The sequence below is a fragment of the Siniperca chuatsi genome, linkage group LG22 (genome assembly GCF_020085105.1).
Source record: "Siniperca chuatsi isolate FFG_IHB_CAS linkage group LG22, ASM2008510v1, whole genome shotgun sequence".
In the NCBI taxonomy this organism is placed as follows: Eukaryota; Metazoa; Chordata; class Actinopteri; order Centrarchiformes; family Sinipercidae; genus Siniperca; species Siniperca chuatsi.
In genome coordinates, this window is record NC_058063.1 from 12,141,445 (window position 1) to 12,161,438 (window position 19,994).

Sequence of the window (19,994 nt, forward strand, 5' to 3'; positions counted from 1 at the left end):
GGCAGGGAATGAAAATGAACCGAATGACCTCTGCAAAAGTTACACACTGCACAAACTTGAGATAATCTGCTACAATTTGACACCTCTTTTGGGAATGCATGAAGTTAATCAAACCTATTAGACTGCATCACAGCATAGTTATTAGCTCAAATGTGAAACTAACTAAAACAACATTAACTTGAACTGAACATCATGAAATATAAGGTGGTCGGGAGTTCAACTGTGTGCACCATCAGTGGATTTGCTTTTAGAGGCAAAGTAAACTTGTTTGGTGCTTCCGTGTACAGTTCAACTTTAGAGGACTGAAAAATGCAAACTGTATTGACAGTGCTGACCTTTTAGGAAAAAAGAGACACAAGAGTCCAAAATGGAGTCCATAGTCTTTCAGCACATTTTTTCCTTATCCTTTTTAAAGGATGATTCTGGTTTAATACAGGAAAGAAAAACAAGCAGTCAGATGACCCCATACAGGAATTACACAAACCCCCAGGTGAGCCAAACACATACATAAGGCTCCCTGGTTCAACTTAGACCCAGTATTTATTTATTTTGGCCGCTTGGGGGCAGCAGAATCACTTGTAAATACAACTTTGACATATTATCACTGTATAAATCATTATGGTGAACTTGTTAGCAAACAAGTTACACATCCAGCAGACACAGAGCAACATTAGCATTCATAGCACATGTAGTTGTGTTTCTGGCCATCCAACAGATTTAATATCTAATAAATATTCACTCTCCTTTTAGCTTTGTTTTGGTTTCCATCACCTCTTGAGGGAAAATATTTGGCTTTTTAGCTACTAAATGCTCCATTGTTCATGTTCACCAGCTAGTCGCTAACTTTGTCTGTCAGCTGTTTGGTGCTAGGCAGGTAGTTTACAGTGGGTTGATTGAGAGCTGTGAATGCGAAGCAATATGGTAAACTTGTGGGCCAGAAAACCAAAACAGTAAGCTGAAAAATGCTAAATGCTCTGTAGAGCTGAGAGAAACTGTTCCCAATGTGTTCCCACATGTCAGTGAGTACAATATTAGCAAAACCAATATAAATGATGGCTAAAAGTACAAACATATGACCACAGTTTAAATAAGCCAGTGGCATCATGACAAATGTAAGTAAGAGGAGAAATCGCTTAAATAAGATTCTCTCTCCTGCTAAAGGATCCCAATAAAAGATTTAGGATTCTTATATAACATTTATTTTTTCTTCTCTCTTTCTCCCTCTCTCTGTCTTGCTCTTCCCCATTCATGCTTCCCCTAGGACAGCTTTTTGGTCTTGCGGTCAGAGAAGAACATAACGCTGAACGTCAGGAACGACCAAGGCCAGCTGACCGGTCAGCTCACAGTGGGTGAGTCTCCACTTGGAAGCCATTTCATTTAAGATGATAAATCTCCACTTGCCTTCGACAGTTGATGGGAAACACTTGGCCTGAAGGTAGTTTAAGGTTAGGTTCACCGTTTATTTCTCTTTCTATGTACAACTTATTAAACAGTGATCTTCGCATTAATCTGGCCCTGACTGTAAATTGCCTGATCAGTCTTATTTTATTAATGACTTTAATCAAGATAAGCACAACAATTCATCTTTAAATTCTCTTTAATCTTCTCTGCGCCTTCAAAAAAGGCTGTAGTTTCTTCCAGACACTAACCTTTGATGCACTTATTGAAAGGGCTATGGATTCTTCTTATTATCATCAAGTTCAACCATCAGTCAGTCCAAATTACCAAAGTCATTTACATGATTAATGACCACTGGAAAGCAAATGACCTGCTTATTAACATTAATAGCTATTGATCTTAGCCAACATAAGTTGAGAGTTGATGCTGATTTGACAAGACTGGTGATATGACACTTTTTGGTCACGCTTGACCTTCCCCCGAAAATGAGTGCCTGCTTTTGTAGAAAGTGCATTTTGTCTGAAATGAGATGAAACTTGGCGAGAATAATTAAATTTCCCAGCCGTCGCAGCCCATGGATTAATGGAAGAGAGAGCAGGAGAGAGCGAGAAAAGGAGACGTTAAAAGTTTCTGCATGTACATCTGGAAAAACACCAAAGTCTGGAAAACCGGAATTAATATTCCTCACCGGCGGAACAAATTACTGATTTGTCTCCATCCATTGGAGCATCCAGCTTTCTAAGGGGCCTTTCATTTGCAGACCAAGCACTCTACACAGTATTTCAGATTGCTAATAGTCTTACATGCCCAAACATAGTTTCTCGAAGCTGATTTGCAAGGCCAAAAACACATAAGGCAACCTTTTATTTGACAGCACCATTTACAAAAAGAACATTGTTAGCATTGCAGACTTTTTAGGTTGAAATCTGTTCTTTAATGCTTTTTAATTATCAAACTAAGATATACATTTAGTCCTGGAAACGTTCATAAAATCTTGAATAATGCAGTAGAGTGAAACAAATACAAATAGGTTGAATTCTCAGCATCCAAGTCTTGCAATTTTATTTTCTAGCACCTCGTTGCACTCAGCAGTGTTCCTAAATAGTGTTTTTGTTGAAAGCCAAAAGCTCCAACCTGGACATCTTTTCTATGCAGGACCTGAGGCTGTGGAGGCCCAGTGTCAGAGGGTGGAGGTACGAAGTAAAGACGGAGGCAGACTGCTGTTCACTGCAAATGAGGAGGAGGTCGTCATGACAACTGAAAAGTTCACCATCACAGGTAAAATGTGCTGTACTCTTAATTTATAATCTTCTAATGTCTGAGAAATGTTAATATGTCCGAAATGAAGAAACATTGAACATTAGGGCTGGGTATCGTTTGAGATTTTTCAATACTAGTACCTCTACAATACCAGAGTTTTGGTACCAAAACAACACTTTTTCTGATATTTTACTTTGAGCAATATAAACATCACTTCACTACAAAACTTCTTTTTTAGTTAACATAAATAAAACTTCTTAAATGTTGTCTAAACACAAGCAGCCGTACAACAACTTTGCAGACTGTGTATTTGCGCTGTTGGTTCAGTTTGTTTAGGATGTTGTGAAAGCTGTCCATCAAACTGGGGCATCTGCACGTTAATTGTAAGGATTTTGTTTCCTACCCCATGTATTTTGGGACGTAAGTGAAATGTAGTGGCCACACAGTAATCATCCCCTCATGATTATAAGTCACTTGACGCCTCATCTGTATTTACTTGTCTATCATAACATATGAGGTCCAGTTGCAGTCTTAACTGCTCATAGATTTCTTCGAGAGTTCTTTGTGACACCAGAGGAGAAAAATAGGTCTTTTTCACAGCAGACATTTTGACTTGTCATAGTAGGAAAAGCACAGGAGTTACTAATAACATTAACCATATCTCTGTTCAAAGTGTCCCAGTAAGTCATGACAGTGTGACAGTGAGCCAGCATGCAACAGGAGCCTGAAACTGAAGCAGCTAAATGGAATTCGGCCATCATTCATTTTACAATTTATACCTGTGCTTTTCCTACTGTGACATGTCAAAATGTTGGCTGTGAAAAAGGCATAAGCTGCAGTAAAGTGCTGCATGACTTGCTCAGTATTATTAATATTGACAAACAGGACAAAAAAGAGGTGTCTTGAACCATAATATTACAGGGAGGTTTCCTTTTGTGGTTGCTTCGTTTCACTCACTAATTAATGAGGAACTGCCAAGACATATGAAGTAGGACATAAACACAACACTCCTTTACACTTTCTTGACTGATCAGGGAAAATCCCTGCACTCACATGGTGACGCGCTTATGGTTACCAAATGATCCATCGTAAATATATACACTGCTCATACAAGTCACTTATAAGATTGCATACTTGACAGTTCGCAGCCAGGAGATGGACTTATAGTAACTTTTGAATTCATGTTAAAATCGAATATATACTACCGCAAAAGCCTGTGCTTGGTCCTTTTTGCTTTCGAACTACAAAACCAGAGCCCGCTTGGAAACAGGAAGAAGGTCTCACTCTCGGCTATTTGGTCCATGTCAGGGTTTGATATGGACAGCTTTTACACCAGCTTAAACAAACGGAACCAAATGGTCAGTAAGTAAGTATTAAGGTTTGATACCAAGCCTTAGTAAACACACCTTTGGCTGTAGTTTTGTGAATTATAAAAGTACATTTTATTTGCAGGCTCGGAAGGCGCCATGTTCGGACATTCAGTAGAAACTCCCCTGATCCAGGCGACGGCTTCTGAAGACCTGAAGTAAGTTCATATTCATTGACTTTACAGAAATTCATTAAAGCTTAATGTCACGTATTCATATCCTGTTCATTTAAAATGAAGATCTTTAAATAATGATGATAAATGTTCCATGGCATTTCAAAGTTGATGCCTGGGTTGGAGGGGGACCATTATTCACCAGTATCATTATTCTCAAGCACTCTTTTTTTCAACTCAAGCATCTACTGGTTGGCTCGTTATCACATAAATTTAAAACTAGAGTTGACCATTATATTAATTTCACAGCCGAGGGGGGAGCTAATTTGTTAGTTATTCTCTATACCAGTCAGGAATTGATTAAACCATCGAGAGAGCATGGAGAAAGTGGGTAAGGTTGAGATGCTTATTAGACTCGTACACGTCTGTGCATGTGATCCCCACTGCACTCCGCCTGAGGCTCTGAGCCCTGTATCGGTCCATTAACGAGCTATAACGAGTTTGGTTTGTTGTCCACCTTACTGGTCCTGAAGGGAGGGCTGGGATCAAAGTTGGCAGAAAAAGCAGTGTTCTGGCATCTAATTCCTCCAGAGTGAGAGGAATACTGATGAGGTTCACTTTAAAGCAAGCACACGTATACACACACACACACACACGCACACACAGGCTCAGCTCAGGGGTGACCATCTGCAATGTTGTCAAAATCTTAACGAGTAACCGAACGGGAGATAGTTGAGACTCAAAAGCTCCAACATGTTGTTTGCCTCAATAGTATTCTGATTTTCTTCTATTTAAATGCATATTTCATCAAAGACATTTAATTTACGCGTTGTCAAAGTTTGATTCTGTTTGTGTGGTTTAATTTGAAACATATTGCGTAAAAAAAACAACATATTACTGAAATATTTCCAAACAAGCAGATGTACAAACTGTACTGTCAGGACTTTAAATAAATGTTCCTTTTATCTAAACCCAATTTATTTTCCAAACACCATGTCAAAGCATTTTTATATTTAGTCATACAGTCATATTAAAAAAGCAAAATGAAGAAAACTGAATCGTGGGCTATTAATGATATGAATTCAAGCCTAACAACATTTTTGTCATCATTTGTTTTATTCTTAGTGTCTGTTTATAGACTGATTGGGCTGTGGGCAAAGTAAACAAGCATGCAGGATGCAGTGGAATCTCACTTGTAAACCTCTTCAATATTGTTGTAGTATGGATTGTAGTAAAGATTTCACTTTTTAACTACGTTTTTACAGCTGTTAAAGAAACATGTGCAGGTTATCCTGTAGAACCTGCCACATGTTAAAATATAGTCATCAAAATTTTGTCCAGTTTAAACAGACACCTAGATGTCTTCACATTTATATCACCAAAACAACACACAAGTAAGATTACACATTTATTGTGATGCTGATCTTTATAGTTATTGTCACAATAACTTACCAACTCTGGTAGTCTGCACAAGACATGCCTCAGTTTTCCACCAACCTGAGTCAACTGTAAGTTGATTTAAGACTGCAGAAATACTAGTTAGAAAAAAGACAATTAAAAACATAAAAGTAAAGATGCTGTAAATGGTTGAAACAACCAGTTTCTGTCATTCCAAATGGCAGTAGTACAAATGCGAGAGAGGTCTCTCCAGAAGAAAGTAGTACGGTAATCTGCAAGATGCTGCTGGTTTAATTTGTGAACAGTTACTGTACTCTGTACTGTACTGAGTCAAAAAAAGCAACAAACAAGAAGGTGATTGAAATGCTGCAAACAGAGTCTGTGGTTCTGTCACAGAGAGAGCAGACAACATTGAACCACTTGCAGAGATACATCAGGAATGCAGACAAACGCAAGTTGGAAAGCTTCAATGCTGAAACAGGTTTTGGTAGAAGGCCTGTAGTTAGTGTGGAGCAATAACTGAGGCTTTGTACATGTCCAATTTCAGACCAGAGTTTTGAGATGGGTTGCCTTCATCCATTGGAGGGGGTTATTACCAACCATTGACAATTGAACCATTGTGCTGTTACTGCATTCAGTGCTTCCAAACCTTTTCGGTTTGTGACCCATTAAAGAACTGAAGTCTTCTTTCGACTAATCGTCACCAGTGACTCGCTTATTTGGACTTTTTTTTTTTGGTAAAAAATAGACAGTAATTCACAGGGAAAGAAGAGGAAGTAGAGGAAAGTCTGAAAAAATAAACATAAAAACCCCAATAAACCCCAACATGGCCAGACAACACATCGTACTTGTTCTTTTCTAGCATTACCAGGCCCTCAGACTACGTAAGTATAGCTGACATCGCTAGAGAGCACAATACATTAACTCTGCCGGCAGATTAGTCTATATCCCTATTTAATATGATTTGACTTGACGACCCAGTCACCACCAAGGAGCAGAAAATCAGCATCATCGGTGACAACTCACTCTCCCTGCACTGGTTCCTTTTAATGGTACCAAAGCAGGCAATTTTTCATTATAAAGCAAGACAGTAAATTATGAGCCAGAATAGCCTGTTGATTGATTACACATATATAAATCTAATTTATCATCCGATATGATGACATCATACTGTATAATTAGGGTGACAGTATCAGACTCTTACTAAAATAAAAATTCTCATACACTGACACACTCGTTAACACAAAAATGTACTTTTGGCATTATTTTTCTCTTTTCCACTTTGCTATATTACACTCAACACAGCTGATTCAAGACTCTGATTATGCATGCTGTAAAGCAAACAGAGGTTTCTTCTAAAACTCCAACATCTGTTAAAAGTGGCATTTGCAACTTTTTTTTTTTTGCATTATTTATGTATGTGGCTCTGGGACTTTTCAGCCATCTCTCCACCACCCTGAAAGTGTGATAAGTTAAATCCTCTTTGCAAACCACTCACCACCTGTAAACCTCTCTGGATGACAGATATGGCTTGGTTCACATCCATGTTGCCTTTATTTTCCTCTTAAAAGAACTATCGTTCTCTTTGTGATGTGTTTTATTTCTCTGCAAACCAACGGTAATCTGGGAGAAGAGAGCTGAGACGAAATCAAAGAAACTCACCTGAGATGTTCCTGTAATCTGAAGCTCCTGTTCTTCTCCCTGAGTGCTTTATCTGTGTACACTCAAGTTTGTCTTTTTGTCACCATCATGCTATTTCTGAATAATTGAATATACCGAGTATAATAATTATATTTACATCATTTCCAAAATGACAAATTTACAAAAGTTTACTCATGCACTTTATAAGTAGTTAATAAGTACACAGGATTTTATCCATGATTGCTTCAATCTTCTCTTGTCTATTAGGGATTGTGAGCTGAAGGTGATACAGGTTTATATTTCAGGTTTATAATTTAGTCAGGTGCTGATCAAACAGGCATTATTTAATAGATTAAAAAATGAGGTTTGCTGCCAAAAAAAGTGAAACTAGTATTTTATTTTTTTTTTTAAATCACTTTTTTACATTTGTTTCATTTATTTGTGTTTGCATTTATTTCAGATTAATGCATAATGCTTAAAGTGGGTCTAAAGCAGTTTTGGTGTATGGCAAACCCTTTTCTCATTTTTGGACTTTCACAAAATATCTTCCAAAGATTGTGATTTCTGCTTGTTTTCTTCTAGTAGATGCATACATAATGTTCAATGAGCATACAGTATTAATATTGAGATACTGTTATGTGAAAGATTGCAAGACTTGAAAGCACTTACTATGCCATTAATTGTCTAAACTTTTTTCAATTTGTGTATGCACTACATCAGAATAGAACTTAAATGATCCTGCACAGAGAAATTTAAGTAGAATTGTCACAGCAGTAGATTAAGCATGAGAATGGATGCATAGTAACTTTAAAAAAACAATAGTATTATACTGTATACTTGATGAACATTTACATAAAATGAAGCCTGAAAAACAAAAGTTAAATGTTCTACACAAACACAATATACACCAAAACAAAAATGCTCACAAATAAAGTGAGGAGACAAGAAAAGTTGCAATTGAAGTTTAAATACAAAAACTGCACTTATGAGAATGGAATTGAGTGGTGGGTAAAGTGTCTTGTCAATAGATAGCAGTGTTAGCAGTATGAAATACAGTTATTGCACTTATAGCAGCAAAAAGTGGAGCTGCAACTAATGATTATCTCCTCAATTCATTAATTGTTTGGTCTATAAAATGTAAATAGTGAATAATGCACATCCTAATTTCCCAGAGCCCAAGGTGACATCTTCAGATGTTATGTTTTGTACAACCGACAACCTAAAACACCAACATTTTTAATTTACAATGACATGAAACATAGCAAAGTGGCAGGTACTCCCTGGGAATCAGTGGCATTATTGCTTGAAAAATTACTCAAATAGTTAATTATTAAAATCGTTGCCGATTTTCTGTCAATCGATTAATCCACTAATCATTTAGGCTGAAGTGAAGTGTGTATCTTATAATGCAAAGACAGTTGTGCAGAAGGTTAACAGCTGAGTAGCGTGATTGATAGTCTATTAGTTTTGGTTGCGTCTTGCGACTCCTATTTCACTGTTGTTGTTTTTTTACTCTTCAGTCCATCCTCTCTGTCAACTGAATGCCCAAAAAACTGGGAAACATGTTTGTGTGTGGTGACTTGTGAATAATTGCACTGAGGAGCTATCAGGAATAGAGACCTTGATGTTGAGGTCTCTAAAACAAGGGCAATGTAGTTATAAAGTGGATATAGTCCTGGAGTGGAGAGACGTGTCAGTTTGTCATGTCCTGCTCTCAGCTCACAGCTTCATTACCTTTTAGTCATAGCTCTTGTCGGGCTCTGATCAGCTCCTTCACCTAGCAGTCACCTCTGTAGTTCAATTTTACTCTCACAATACCCTCCTGTGCTGAGTTTGAGGACAGAAATCAAGATAGTTAATTGCAGGAAATTTGGCTCTGAGGGATTCCTGTTTTGACTTCCCAGCTAGCTGCCCACTCAGTTTGATAATAGTAGCAGCTTCCAACCAGAAATTACCAGGCTAAATATGAAAATATTTCGGTCAATTGCATAATTGGATCATTTTATATCTCATTCTGGAGAATGGTGCTCTGATTCCTGACGCACATGTCCCAAATCCATCTGAACAGGCGGGAAGCTGTGTGATAAATGCTGTGATTTTACTCAGTAAAGCTAGTTTGCAATGTAGTATCACTGAACATTTCCCTGTGATAACTCTGGCATCTAGTTTGTTCACATTCAGAGAAACTTTTCTCATGACATGTATGGAGGACAGATGGTAGACGGACGTCTGATAAAGTCTCCAGGTCTCAATTGTGTCAAGAACAAACTATTGTTTGCAGTTTTTTGCATGCTGTAAATAAAACTGCTACTTATAAAGCACATGGGAATCTGTAGTGACAAGTCTGACATTAGCAAGCAGAAGCGAACCAGACAGGATTTGAAGGCTCTTTGCTTTCTTACAGTGCAGACATCACATGGTACATTTCCAGCCTCAGAGAGCAGAAAGACAGCTTTTCATTTGATTTTCTCAACAACTTTCTGCTACTAGAGCTTTCCTCCTCTTAAGGTTTAAAGTCTGTTTGCTGTGCGGCCAGCTGCGTACTGTCCTCTCTAGTCGATCCGAGTAGCAGGACAGTCTCTGCAGTAGCTGTGTCCACACAAGAGTGACAGGTTCATTAAGAAGATAAAGGCAGAACAGAACAACTCTTCTTGGTCCCACTTAGCTCTGGTCAGACTTTTCTACCAACAATTTGGCGGGATTGAGATGTAGTGCAGCAATAGTGTATTCTTTTTTTCCCCCATGAGAGAAATGTTTGGACAACAGAGAACATTACATACAGATACAGTGGAGATGATTGGTTTAAAGTTCTGTCTGTATAAATAAACCTATCATTGCTACACAAGGTTCAGGCTCTGTCAAAACTCTACATATGTCAACTGCATGACATAGTTAAAGTGGCCAATAAGATCATTGGTGGTAAATTACCTGATCTATCACATTTTCCGCAAGAGTGATTTAAAAGGTTTGAGTCCATTTTATAGTGTCCTCTCCATTACAGCTGCAACTAAGGATTATTTTTATTATTGATTAATCTGTGGAATATATTCTCCATTAAATCGATTTGGTTATGAAATGTCAGAAAATAATGATAAATTCACAATTTCCCAAGAACCCATGGTGATGTTTTGTTTAAACCTAAAGTCCCAAACCCAAAAGATATAGTTAACTGTCATAAGAGAAAGAAGAGCAAATACTCACATTTGAGAAGCTGTAAAAAAAACAAATAGTTGGCATTTTTGCTTAAAGAATGAGAAACAATCAATTATCAAAATAATTTGCAATTTTTTTTGTTGACTGACTAATTTTATTAATCATTTCTTTTGTTCATTCTTCTCCCCTCTGGAAGGAGATTGAGTACCAAAGGTCAGGTCTAACAGAGTGAGAGATTATTTTGTGTCATGCCATCAAACTGTTAAATGCTCATGGGGAGTCAGCTAATGACGACAAGGTTGACCACTGATGAAACAATCATCAGTGGTCAATTGTTTTAAATGATGGCTGGATGTACTCCAGGTTTTATGTTATGCTGTCACTTGGTGTGCATAGTGTTGTGATGGATTAAAGAATTGTTTTTATGTATCTTAGTTAAGTGTCAGTTATGTTTCTAGCAGCTGCAAGAAAAATTTCCCCTTGTGGACAATAAAGTTAAATTGAGGTTGATATTTTTGTACTGCAAAAAGCAGTGGCTCGTCGCGTCTTACATTAGAAATTTACATTAAACAATGTAAGGGTATAGAGCAAACAACAAAGTTGACAAACATATAAGACAAGATAAAGGACACAGGGCAATGGAAAACACAGTAATTTTTTTGACCATGTCTTTTTTTTTCTTCTTTTTTTTTTTTTTTTTTTTTAAACTCTTTTAAATCCTAACTAGTTCTCAAACTAGTTAGAGAACATGTGCCCAGTGTGGACCATTGCTGTTGTGGGTCTGTAAAGCCCATTGAGACTATGAGTGTGATTAAAAAAATTAACTTGACTTTCACTACCAGAGGAGATACACAGTATTTAAACCATGGACTTCAGCAATAGCCATCAGCACATTTGGTCCTGTGCAGCTCTTTTCTCCATAGCTTTGATATACAGTGACCGTTCTGTGGATGTAAAGGTCATCCTAAACGCAACAAGAAAAACTGGTCAGATTTCTCTGACAACGGGAGAGCCTGTTGTAAACAGTCATTATGACTGTAAATACCACATAGGTTATCTGTAGTGAGGGCTTTACATAGCTTCTGGATGGAGCCAGAAGCCCTGAAATATTCTAGGTACAAGAAGCTCCTTGGTACTGAAAAGGATGGAGCTCTATTTCAGGTAACTGAACGTTTCTGGACATTGTGACATTTTAAACAAACCAGACCAAAACCAAGACTTTATTTTGTTAGTTGTTCAAAATAAAACGGTGTAGTCCCTCATTCGCCCAGGAGTGTTCTATCGTAAAAAGGGTTTCAGTCATAGTCATCTGGACACTGTTTTCAGAATCAAGACATTTCGGCTCCCATCCAGAAGTCATTCTCAATTGTGAAAAAAATGGGACGGGAACTAGAAGTTTAAGCTTTGTTAGTTGTGTTGAGCTTATAGGCAGTTGTGCGCCCCCCAAGAAGAATCTCCATATCTACAAACATCTCATATATATAATATATAGTGTTGATCAGCTTCTACTGTCACCACATCACATCACAGAAAATGGGACACTGTTGTAACATGTCTAGTAGGGAAAACATGGGATTGGGGCCCAGACGCAGACACCGAGACAGAGCAGGTGCAGGCTTACATAGATTTCAGGCAGGCAGTGGTAGAAATCAGGGAAGCAGTCCAACAAATGCAAACACATCTGACAGGGAGCCAACAAAACAGATAGGTATCCTAGACCGGACACTTGACAAAAGACAAAGACGAAGGAAGCACACAGACTAAATACACTCAGGTGAAGGGAGCTAACGAGACACAAGTGAAACTAATCAGGGCGGAGCAAACAATCAAAACTGGTGGGAAAAGCAAACAAAGACAGGAAGTAAAACTACCAGACACATGAGGGGAAAAGAGCATCTCAAAATAAAACTGGAAATACTATACATAAACCCTCAAACCATGACAGACACAGTATCTGACATTTTTAGCTGAGGTTCGGAGTTCATTGTTGACCTTAGAAAACAATCTTACCAAAAGGTCTATTTAGTACTGTTCTGGAGCTTTCAATCATACTGATGATATTTATCAGCATGAAGTTTGTCCAGTTGTCATATGTTCAAATTTCCATTTTTCTAAGCACTTTAAGGACTTCTGGTCCATGTTAGCTTTAAAGATGAGGTTCAAAGTTCATTCTTGACCTTGTAAACAGCGGTTAAAAGGTGAGTTTACATGTTTAGTCTAATTTCATGTGTTTCATAAATTTTATTTATATTAATTTAACATTAACATTAATAGTAATGTTTACCAGTCAACAGTAAGGTGAAACTGGATACTGCTGATACTGCTGTTGGAGCCTCAGAAACTAAACCATAAGCGTTCTGTACATGAAAATGGAAGTAGTCTGCGATGGTTATAAAACCCAAGAGACATTTAAAAATTTAATTTAATTCATTTAATGCTTTATTTTGGACTGAGTCTGAAACAAGCACTCTTGAAAATTGAGCACTTTGTTTTCTGGCAGAATTGCCCAAGCTGTGTGTGTGTGTCCAGTGGGCGATGACAGAACTGCTTTGAATGGAGTGAAAATGTCACACACATCACATATCACTAACTTCTTACTTCACAGCTCAGTGCAAAGTGTTTTAAATGGGTCTTTTAATGACTCGTCTATCCAAGCCATGGGTAATCAGTGGGTGCTTGAACCATACGAAGCCGAAGAGCTCTCAAACAGATTCTTGTGGCTCGCTAATGAACGGCTGGGGTTTGGGAGAAGAACTGATATGTTGTGTTGCTATGGGAGATGGACTGAGGATGTTTAAATAATTATAAAGTTAAATATACTTATAGTTTAATTTCCTGTCACTTATCCACAGTGAATGATCAAATCCACTCTGAAAACCACAGAATGAAAAGAAAAACATGTCATAATAATATTGTACATTTATTGAAAGCATATCTGCTGTTAGTTTGAACAGTTTTTCAGAGAGAAAAAAGAAAAATGAGCAGAGGAAGAGTAAAAAACAACAGAGCAGATGTCTACCTTCTCTATTTCTACAGGTCTAGGGCACAAACAGTCCCAGGTCAAAGGCACATTTCACAGATCGTCTCCAAACTGTGTCTACTGAAAGCTGATTTAAAGTCAGAGGCTTTTCAAATGCAGATGAAATTCATTTGCTTTGCTTTTCCCCGCCTTATTCCAATAGCGCATAATCCGAAATGTGTGTCACTTTCAGAGGGTATGGAGATTTAAGCGATTTCAAGACAGCTCCTTAAAGTCTAACATTTAAAATTCATTGAAAACAGATTTGGGGAAGATGGGGGGAGGAGAAAATCAATTTGAAACAGTTATGAAAACAAATTTCACATTGATTGGCTCTCGCACTTATCTTTGCCCGTGTAAACAAATAGTCCACGGGAGGAAAATGCAAACTGCATTAGCCTCAGTGTTGCTGAAGGTCAAAATCAGCTGATACAATTATGGGCTGTTTAGGAGCCATACTGGATTAGAATAATGAAAAGAGCTACTTAAACATGAACAGCAGCTTTGATATTCCACAGGTGGTGAAGCCATTGGTATAACTAACACCCAAAATACATTTATGCAGCAAGAGTCAAACAGAAATATCAATAAGCTGGTTTGTTTTTTCAAATGTGAGCCATTTTGACTCGCTGCCTTGGGTCTGTTATGAAACAATTGATACGATTGAATTCCATCATCCTGCCCTAAACAAGTAATTACACAGGGATATAAATAAACTATGAACGGAATAACAATCAATTTAACCTGGAATGCATCTTGTATCCTCAGCTATTAAATCATACTGAAAGGTAAAGTTGTAGTAAACATCCTGAAAGTATAAACAGAAATAATAATAAATCTCTCGTTTTTTTTTTTTTTTTTTTTTTTCAGGCTGGAGTCTCCAACACGGACCCTGACCATGGAGGCTCCCAGAGGGGTGGAGGTGAGCGCTGCCAAGGGGCCTCTGAAGGTCAGCAGTCGAAAGGACCTACAGCTGGAGTCCACAGAGGGAGAGGTGAGGAAGATTGCAAGTTATGCTGGGAGTGAAAAGTTCCTCTTTTGTGCCCTTGTTTATTTGTATCCTTTTTAGTTTTTTCTTTATTAATTCTAATTTATATTTCATTTTTTGTCCAAAGGGTTGGTGTGTGAGATGGGACATATGTTCTTGGTGTTTTTCTTACCAGTGTCCCACAAAAAGTTTCCTTGTAAACAAACAAAAGCTGATTACATTCACTGTTTCAGTGACATTTTAAATCCTGCATTTTTTTAGCTCCATGTTTACTTGCTAGCAGTCTTCTTTCTCACCGCGTTTGCAGGTGCATTGCTACACTTCCTTGCACATGAGCTTCACCAGTTGTAGATCAGCGGAATAGCATGAAACAGTCTACAAGAATGTGTATTGTCTGAGCCCGTGTGCTCGCACATGTAAAAACATTGCTCCATAGCAATACCAAACTGGTCAAAAGCTCCGCAGGGTACCTTTTTAATCAAGTATAACAACTTTATATGGCTACTCTTGTAATTGTGGAATAATGGACAATTATGTGTTTCAAATAAAAATATTAAATGACAAGATTAAGACTGCACTCAGACACAGTAGTGCTTTGAACTAAATGCCAACATCAGCATGCTAACCTGCTCACAAGGACAATGCTAACATGCTGCTGTTTAGTATAATGTTTACCATGTTCACCATCGTAGTTTAGCGTGTTAGCATGCTAACATTTGCTAATTAGCACTAAACACAAAGTACAGTTGAGGCTGATGGGAATGTCATTCATTTTCCAAGTATTTGGTTGTCAAAAGTATTGGACAAATTTAAAATTTTAACCTGATGGTGGCACCAGTTTAAAAGTTATTACAATTCATGAGGGGACATGAATGTCTGAATGAGATTTCTTGGTTATCCATCCAGTAGTTGTTGAAATATTCCAGTCTGGACTAAAGTGATGCACTGACCGACTAACACTGGCACGTGCCACCCCTAGAGCCATGCCGCTAGCATGGCTAAAAATGGGCAATTTTGTGTTCCAAAATAAAACTATTTAATAAAGAGATGGAGTTCTTCCTTCACTGCTTTTCCTAACACGCCAGATCAGTGCTGTTGTATTTCACTCCATCTGTCACATTGTATTTAGTGATTGCACCAGAGTCATTTATCAGTTCGAGCTAGTAATGCATCACTTCAGGGCACCTTTGTTTGTGATGTTATTTGAATGACTTCCAGCACGTCTCTGATGTTTTTCCTTCCAGATACTTTTAGATGCCAACACCATTCAGCTGGGTAGCCTCCCGCTCGGCATCTATACAGCGTCATCCAGCGACGCCTCCCAGGAACAGGCCGTATACGAGGTGTGCGTCTGCCCCAGCGGCAAGATCTACCTCTCTCCTGCAGAGAGCAGCTCCACCTGCCAGGCTATGAGCAACATCTGCCTCTGGAGCTGACCTGGGAGCAGCGTTGGGAACCTGGGACACTTTTAACATCTGCTCTGGAGCTGCTGAGATTGAGTCTCCTCCGTTGGTACATTTGACGGAGAGTGGAACTCACCACGGCGGAGCTGGAGCTCAAACTCTTCACTGTCTGAGCTGTCAGAGTTCAATTAGTACAGAAGCATCCGAGTCTCTGTTGGAGGTCAGGACTTTACCGCTGATAGTGTTTAAGGAATGGCAGTCTGAGCTGAAATCAGGAATATCTCATACGAACAGGAACACTTCCACTACCTTATATTAGAGGACACACTTTATTTTTCTACTTTAGGTTCATCGTAGACATGCAGTGACTGTTTTCAAGATTTAGAGAGAACAGATGAGAAAAAGTAAAACACAGGTGCCTTCAGCTTTGAAAGAAGTCATATTGTGACTAATATTGAACCTGTCCGTCCAATCAGAGAGAGATAGTTAAAGGTTTTACAGTTGTGATGGTAGAAAGTAAGCACAATTCTGTCATGTTTTTCCCCCAAAAAAACAGATTTTCGATTTTTTTTTTTTTTTTTTAATGACCTCAATAGATATTTTTGTTTTTTTCCACTATGTCAGCGGCTGTTTGATTTGAAATTAAACATGTCTTTATGTGGCACACATTGTACCTGAAGTTTAACTGTGATTAAGACCAGTTAAAACATATAAACATGCTGTTTTGAAGATTCAGGTAAAGGTTCACAGGACTTCACTTTAAGGTAAATAATTACCTTTTCATGATGATGATGATGATATTACAACATGAAAGAATTACATTATAATAACAAACTTAATATTACAAACATTTCATTCAGTAAATTCTTTATCTTGCATCTTTTTAGGTCTTGATACTCATCCACTTGCTAAATGTAAAGAAACATTTCTCACTAATTACCTGCTAGTAACTCTTGCATATTAAAATGCCGCTCAGCGTGTGAACTGTACTTCTCTCCGAGCCAGCACTCCACTGTGGAGTTTGACGCGAGAGGCTGGCTGACCTTGGCGCTGCAGCTGAGAGCGAGGCAGGCAGCCATGTGTCATGCACATGCAGCAGGCCTGACTGGGTGCAAAGACTCACTCCACTCCACTTCCTCGTCCTCCATCATCGCCTTGCGGCAGAGGCAGGCCGGTTTGGTAAGAGCCATGATGGCATTCTAATGAGAACTTAGCCGCCCCGTCCGCTTCCCGCTCACTGAGTCTTTAAGTGGCATTGTGATGTTTTTTATGCTGCAAAGATGCACTATGAAAGTTTCTTTGTTTGCTATTTAGGGTGTTCATTGAGATGCTGCAGATTCAACTCATTTGCCTAAATGACATTCTGGTGTCACATATTGTACTGATGCTTTTCAAGACAAATATAGTGACAAATCCAAAATCCCCAAAATAATTATTACATTTAATTTAAACTTTAAATGTATTTAATCCAGTGTCTGTAAATCATGCATATAGCTTACACACTGACTTTTTAATATGATACAGCTCCCCTCACCACCACTGAGTGGCAAAACAAAGCAGTTATGGCTGCTGTGAATAACAATAACAACAATAATAATATTAAACTTAATTTATACAGCACTTTTCAAAACAAAGTTACAAAGTGCTTTACGTGGTTGACCCAGGATTAAAACATTTCAGGACTGCAATGAGGCAAATGAAATAAGACAATTAAAATAATACAAACATTTAATGGAATAAAATACCCAACAATATAAGATAAAACAGACATGTTGGAAATAAAACTGTGTGCTCTGATACCTGTACCAGGAGGAAAACAAAGAAATATATCACAAAGTAAAAGGATAATTGTCATATGAGAGAGTCAGGCAATTAACTGAGTAGACCAAAAACAGTTTTACGGTATGATTGTACATGTATCATACCAGACACAAAATGGAAATTACGTAGTTTTCCACCTGGATTCCAATTGTCTCACCAAATTGCAGTGATCCATTAGCCTTTCTTCTCTTCTGTTTTACAGACAGCCTGTAGCGGTCAATGAAAATGTATGTGTCTGAATTCTTTCTTCCGATATTTGTGCCGCACATTGTACCACAGCTCATTTCAGCCACGTTTTCTTGCAGAATGTTTGTGTTGACCACCCAGATGAGTGAACCGTGGTGACTTGTGCATATGGTGATGTCACCTCATGTCTATAAGTTTGAAATATTAAGAGTCTAACTTGAATTCTAGAAATATGTGGAACAATTACTTTCAACTAACGATTCATTATCAATTAATCTGTTGATTATTTTCTCGACTAAGAAAACCAGCAAATATTCACATCTGACAGTCTGGAACTAGAGAATTTTTGGTATTTTGCTGAAACATCATTAAACCATTTCAGCTCTAAATTGAAGCCTTCATTGCCTGTATGAGAGTTAAGAGATTATTAAGCAAAAAAGAATCAACACAACATTACAGAGTGTTGCTGTATTTAAAAAAGAATCCAGAGAAGTGACTGAAAGTGAATCTAAAAGTTAGCACGGTGTAATGACTCCAAACAAATCCAGTCTGAGGTTTTTTATCCTTCTTAATTTAGTTTTTGAAAGCTTTAAGACAAAATATGGAGATTTCAGATCAACAAAATCAGTTTGGAAGAGAGAACAACAACCTGCTCAGCACTCCATATTGAAAAAGGAGAGGAGATTACTCAAACCTACTTTCTACAGATGCTATCAGCTGGTATATTCCATTACCCCTCTTTCCTGTTATGTTGATGTTCTGCATCTTATACAGGAAAGATGCTTCAGCATTTCACCTGGTGGAGGCTGGAACATTTATAAAGGCTTTCCTTGGCCCAGTCTGAACAGAACTGGCCCGAGGAGAGTGTTTAAGACCCGTTTACGACTTTAAGACTCGGGTTAAGAACTGATATTATTGTAGCCTGCTGCTGCACGGTCACGGCCGGATGCACATCACAAGTTCTCTGCTTCTAATTAAGCCCAAAGTCACCATCAAAAAGCCAGATCAGTTGCAAGAACTACTGTAGCTGTTGTTTTTAAATATCATTTTCCAAAAGAACGTGGAAAGGCTCTGTAGCAGCAGGACAGTTGATCAAGAGTTATGAATATGTGACGTCAACTGATGTCATTAGTTTCTTTGGGAGACTTTTGAGTCTACACTTTAAAAGAGTATTTTACACGTTTGAGATTAACCAGAGCAGATGCTGAAACAGGACCTGAATGAGGACGGAGCCTGTGACCCTGTTGCAAGTCTAACACCAACTTGTTTGTCTTGACAAATCACCTAATTAACACTGAGACAAAGGGTTGTTCTGCATATATGCATGACTTGTGGGCTTTTTAGAAAGTCTCATCAAATCTCCAAACTAATAACTCACTCTCCTCCACCAGCAGTAATACACAAACCCCATATTAAGCGAGTAGGATGACAGGTGAAAGGTGGTGTACACTTGCATTTCACATTAGGGAGTTGAATGTTGTTGCTGCTGGCTAAAGACCTTCATTTTTGCATTTCTAATCATGCTGAAACATTAATTTGGTTCCAACAGGCACCAGATGCTTAAGACCTCAGAGATTGTGGCTGTTTTAGATTCATGCCTTTTTGTATGCATATGATTTTAAAAACTGAATGTGGATGATATCCAGATCACATCAGATGAATGACATGCTGAGTTTCATTAATGAAAAGAATCATTTTATCTGAAGATACAGCCTGTTTTTATTTCATTGTCAGTATGTGAAGTGCATTTTTAATTATGGGGAATGTACCGTATTTATGATCTTAGCTGAGCTTTGCATGCATGTAACTGTTTCCTACTTTTATTTTAAATCATTTTTTATTTTTTTGTTAATACTACTAATTTGTGTTGGGGTCAGTATGTAAGAAAACTCTTCACTGCGACCTTGAGACCTCACTTTAACATAAACATCAATGTGACATCCTCAGGGGCTCATTGGGATTAAAATACATTTCTGCAGGTTTATTTGGTATTGTCAGAAATGATGAACATTATCTGCAGATGTAGTATACAGCTGCTGAAGATGATGAGGTATGGTTTTAAGGTGTAGCCATATTGTTAGGATGCCAGCCGTGTGTCCTTTCAAACTTTGATGATATCACTCTCAATCCACAGATTGTACAGTGTTTGATGATGCAACATCAACCATGAGGCAAACAGGTAATTTTTCAAGATGTTCAAGGCAGAAATGTCTTGAATGCAGCTTATCTAGCTTTCTAGGCAATACA

General features: G+C 38.0%; 1 protein-coding gene across 4 annotated transcripts in view; it reads left to right on the forward strand.

Annotated features, from left to right (window-relative positions):
* LOC122870734 (zeta-sarcoglycan-like) overlaps positions 1-19,994 on the forward strand; it is a 42,370-nt gene that overhangs the window by 20,654 nt on the left and 1,722 nt on the right. For 3 of the 4 annotated variants that reach the window (XM_044185142.1, XM_044185140.1, XM_044185143.1), the window contains 6 exons: positions 1,262-1,349; positions 2,554-2,676; positions 4,111-4,183; positions 14,220-14,343; positions 15,582-16,919; positions 19,882-19,926. In XM_044185142.1, the coding sequence (XP_044041077.1) occupies positions 1,262-1,349; positions 2,554-2,676; positions 4,111-4,183; positions 14,220-14,343; positions 15,582-15,773 (600 nt within the window). In that variant the 3' untranslated portion in view covers positions 15,774-16,919; positions 19,882-19,926. The remainder of the gene's footprint in view (positions 1-1,261; positions 1,350-2,553; positions 2,677-4,110; positions 4,184-14,219; positions 14,344-15,581; positions 16,920-19,881; positions 19,927-19,994) is intronic. The other variant, XM_044185141.1, reaches the window with a different exon arrangement.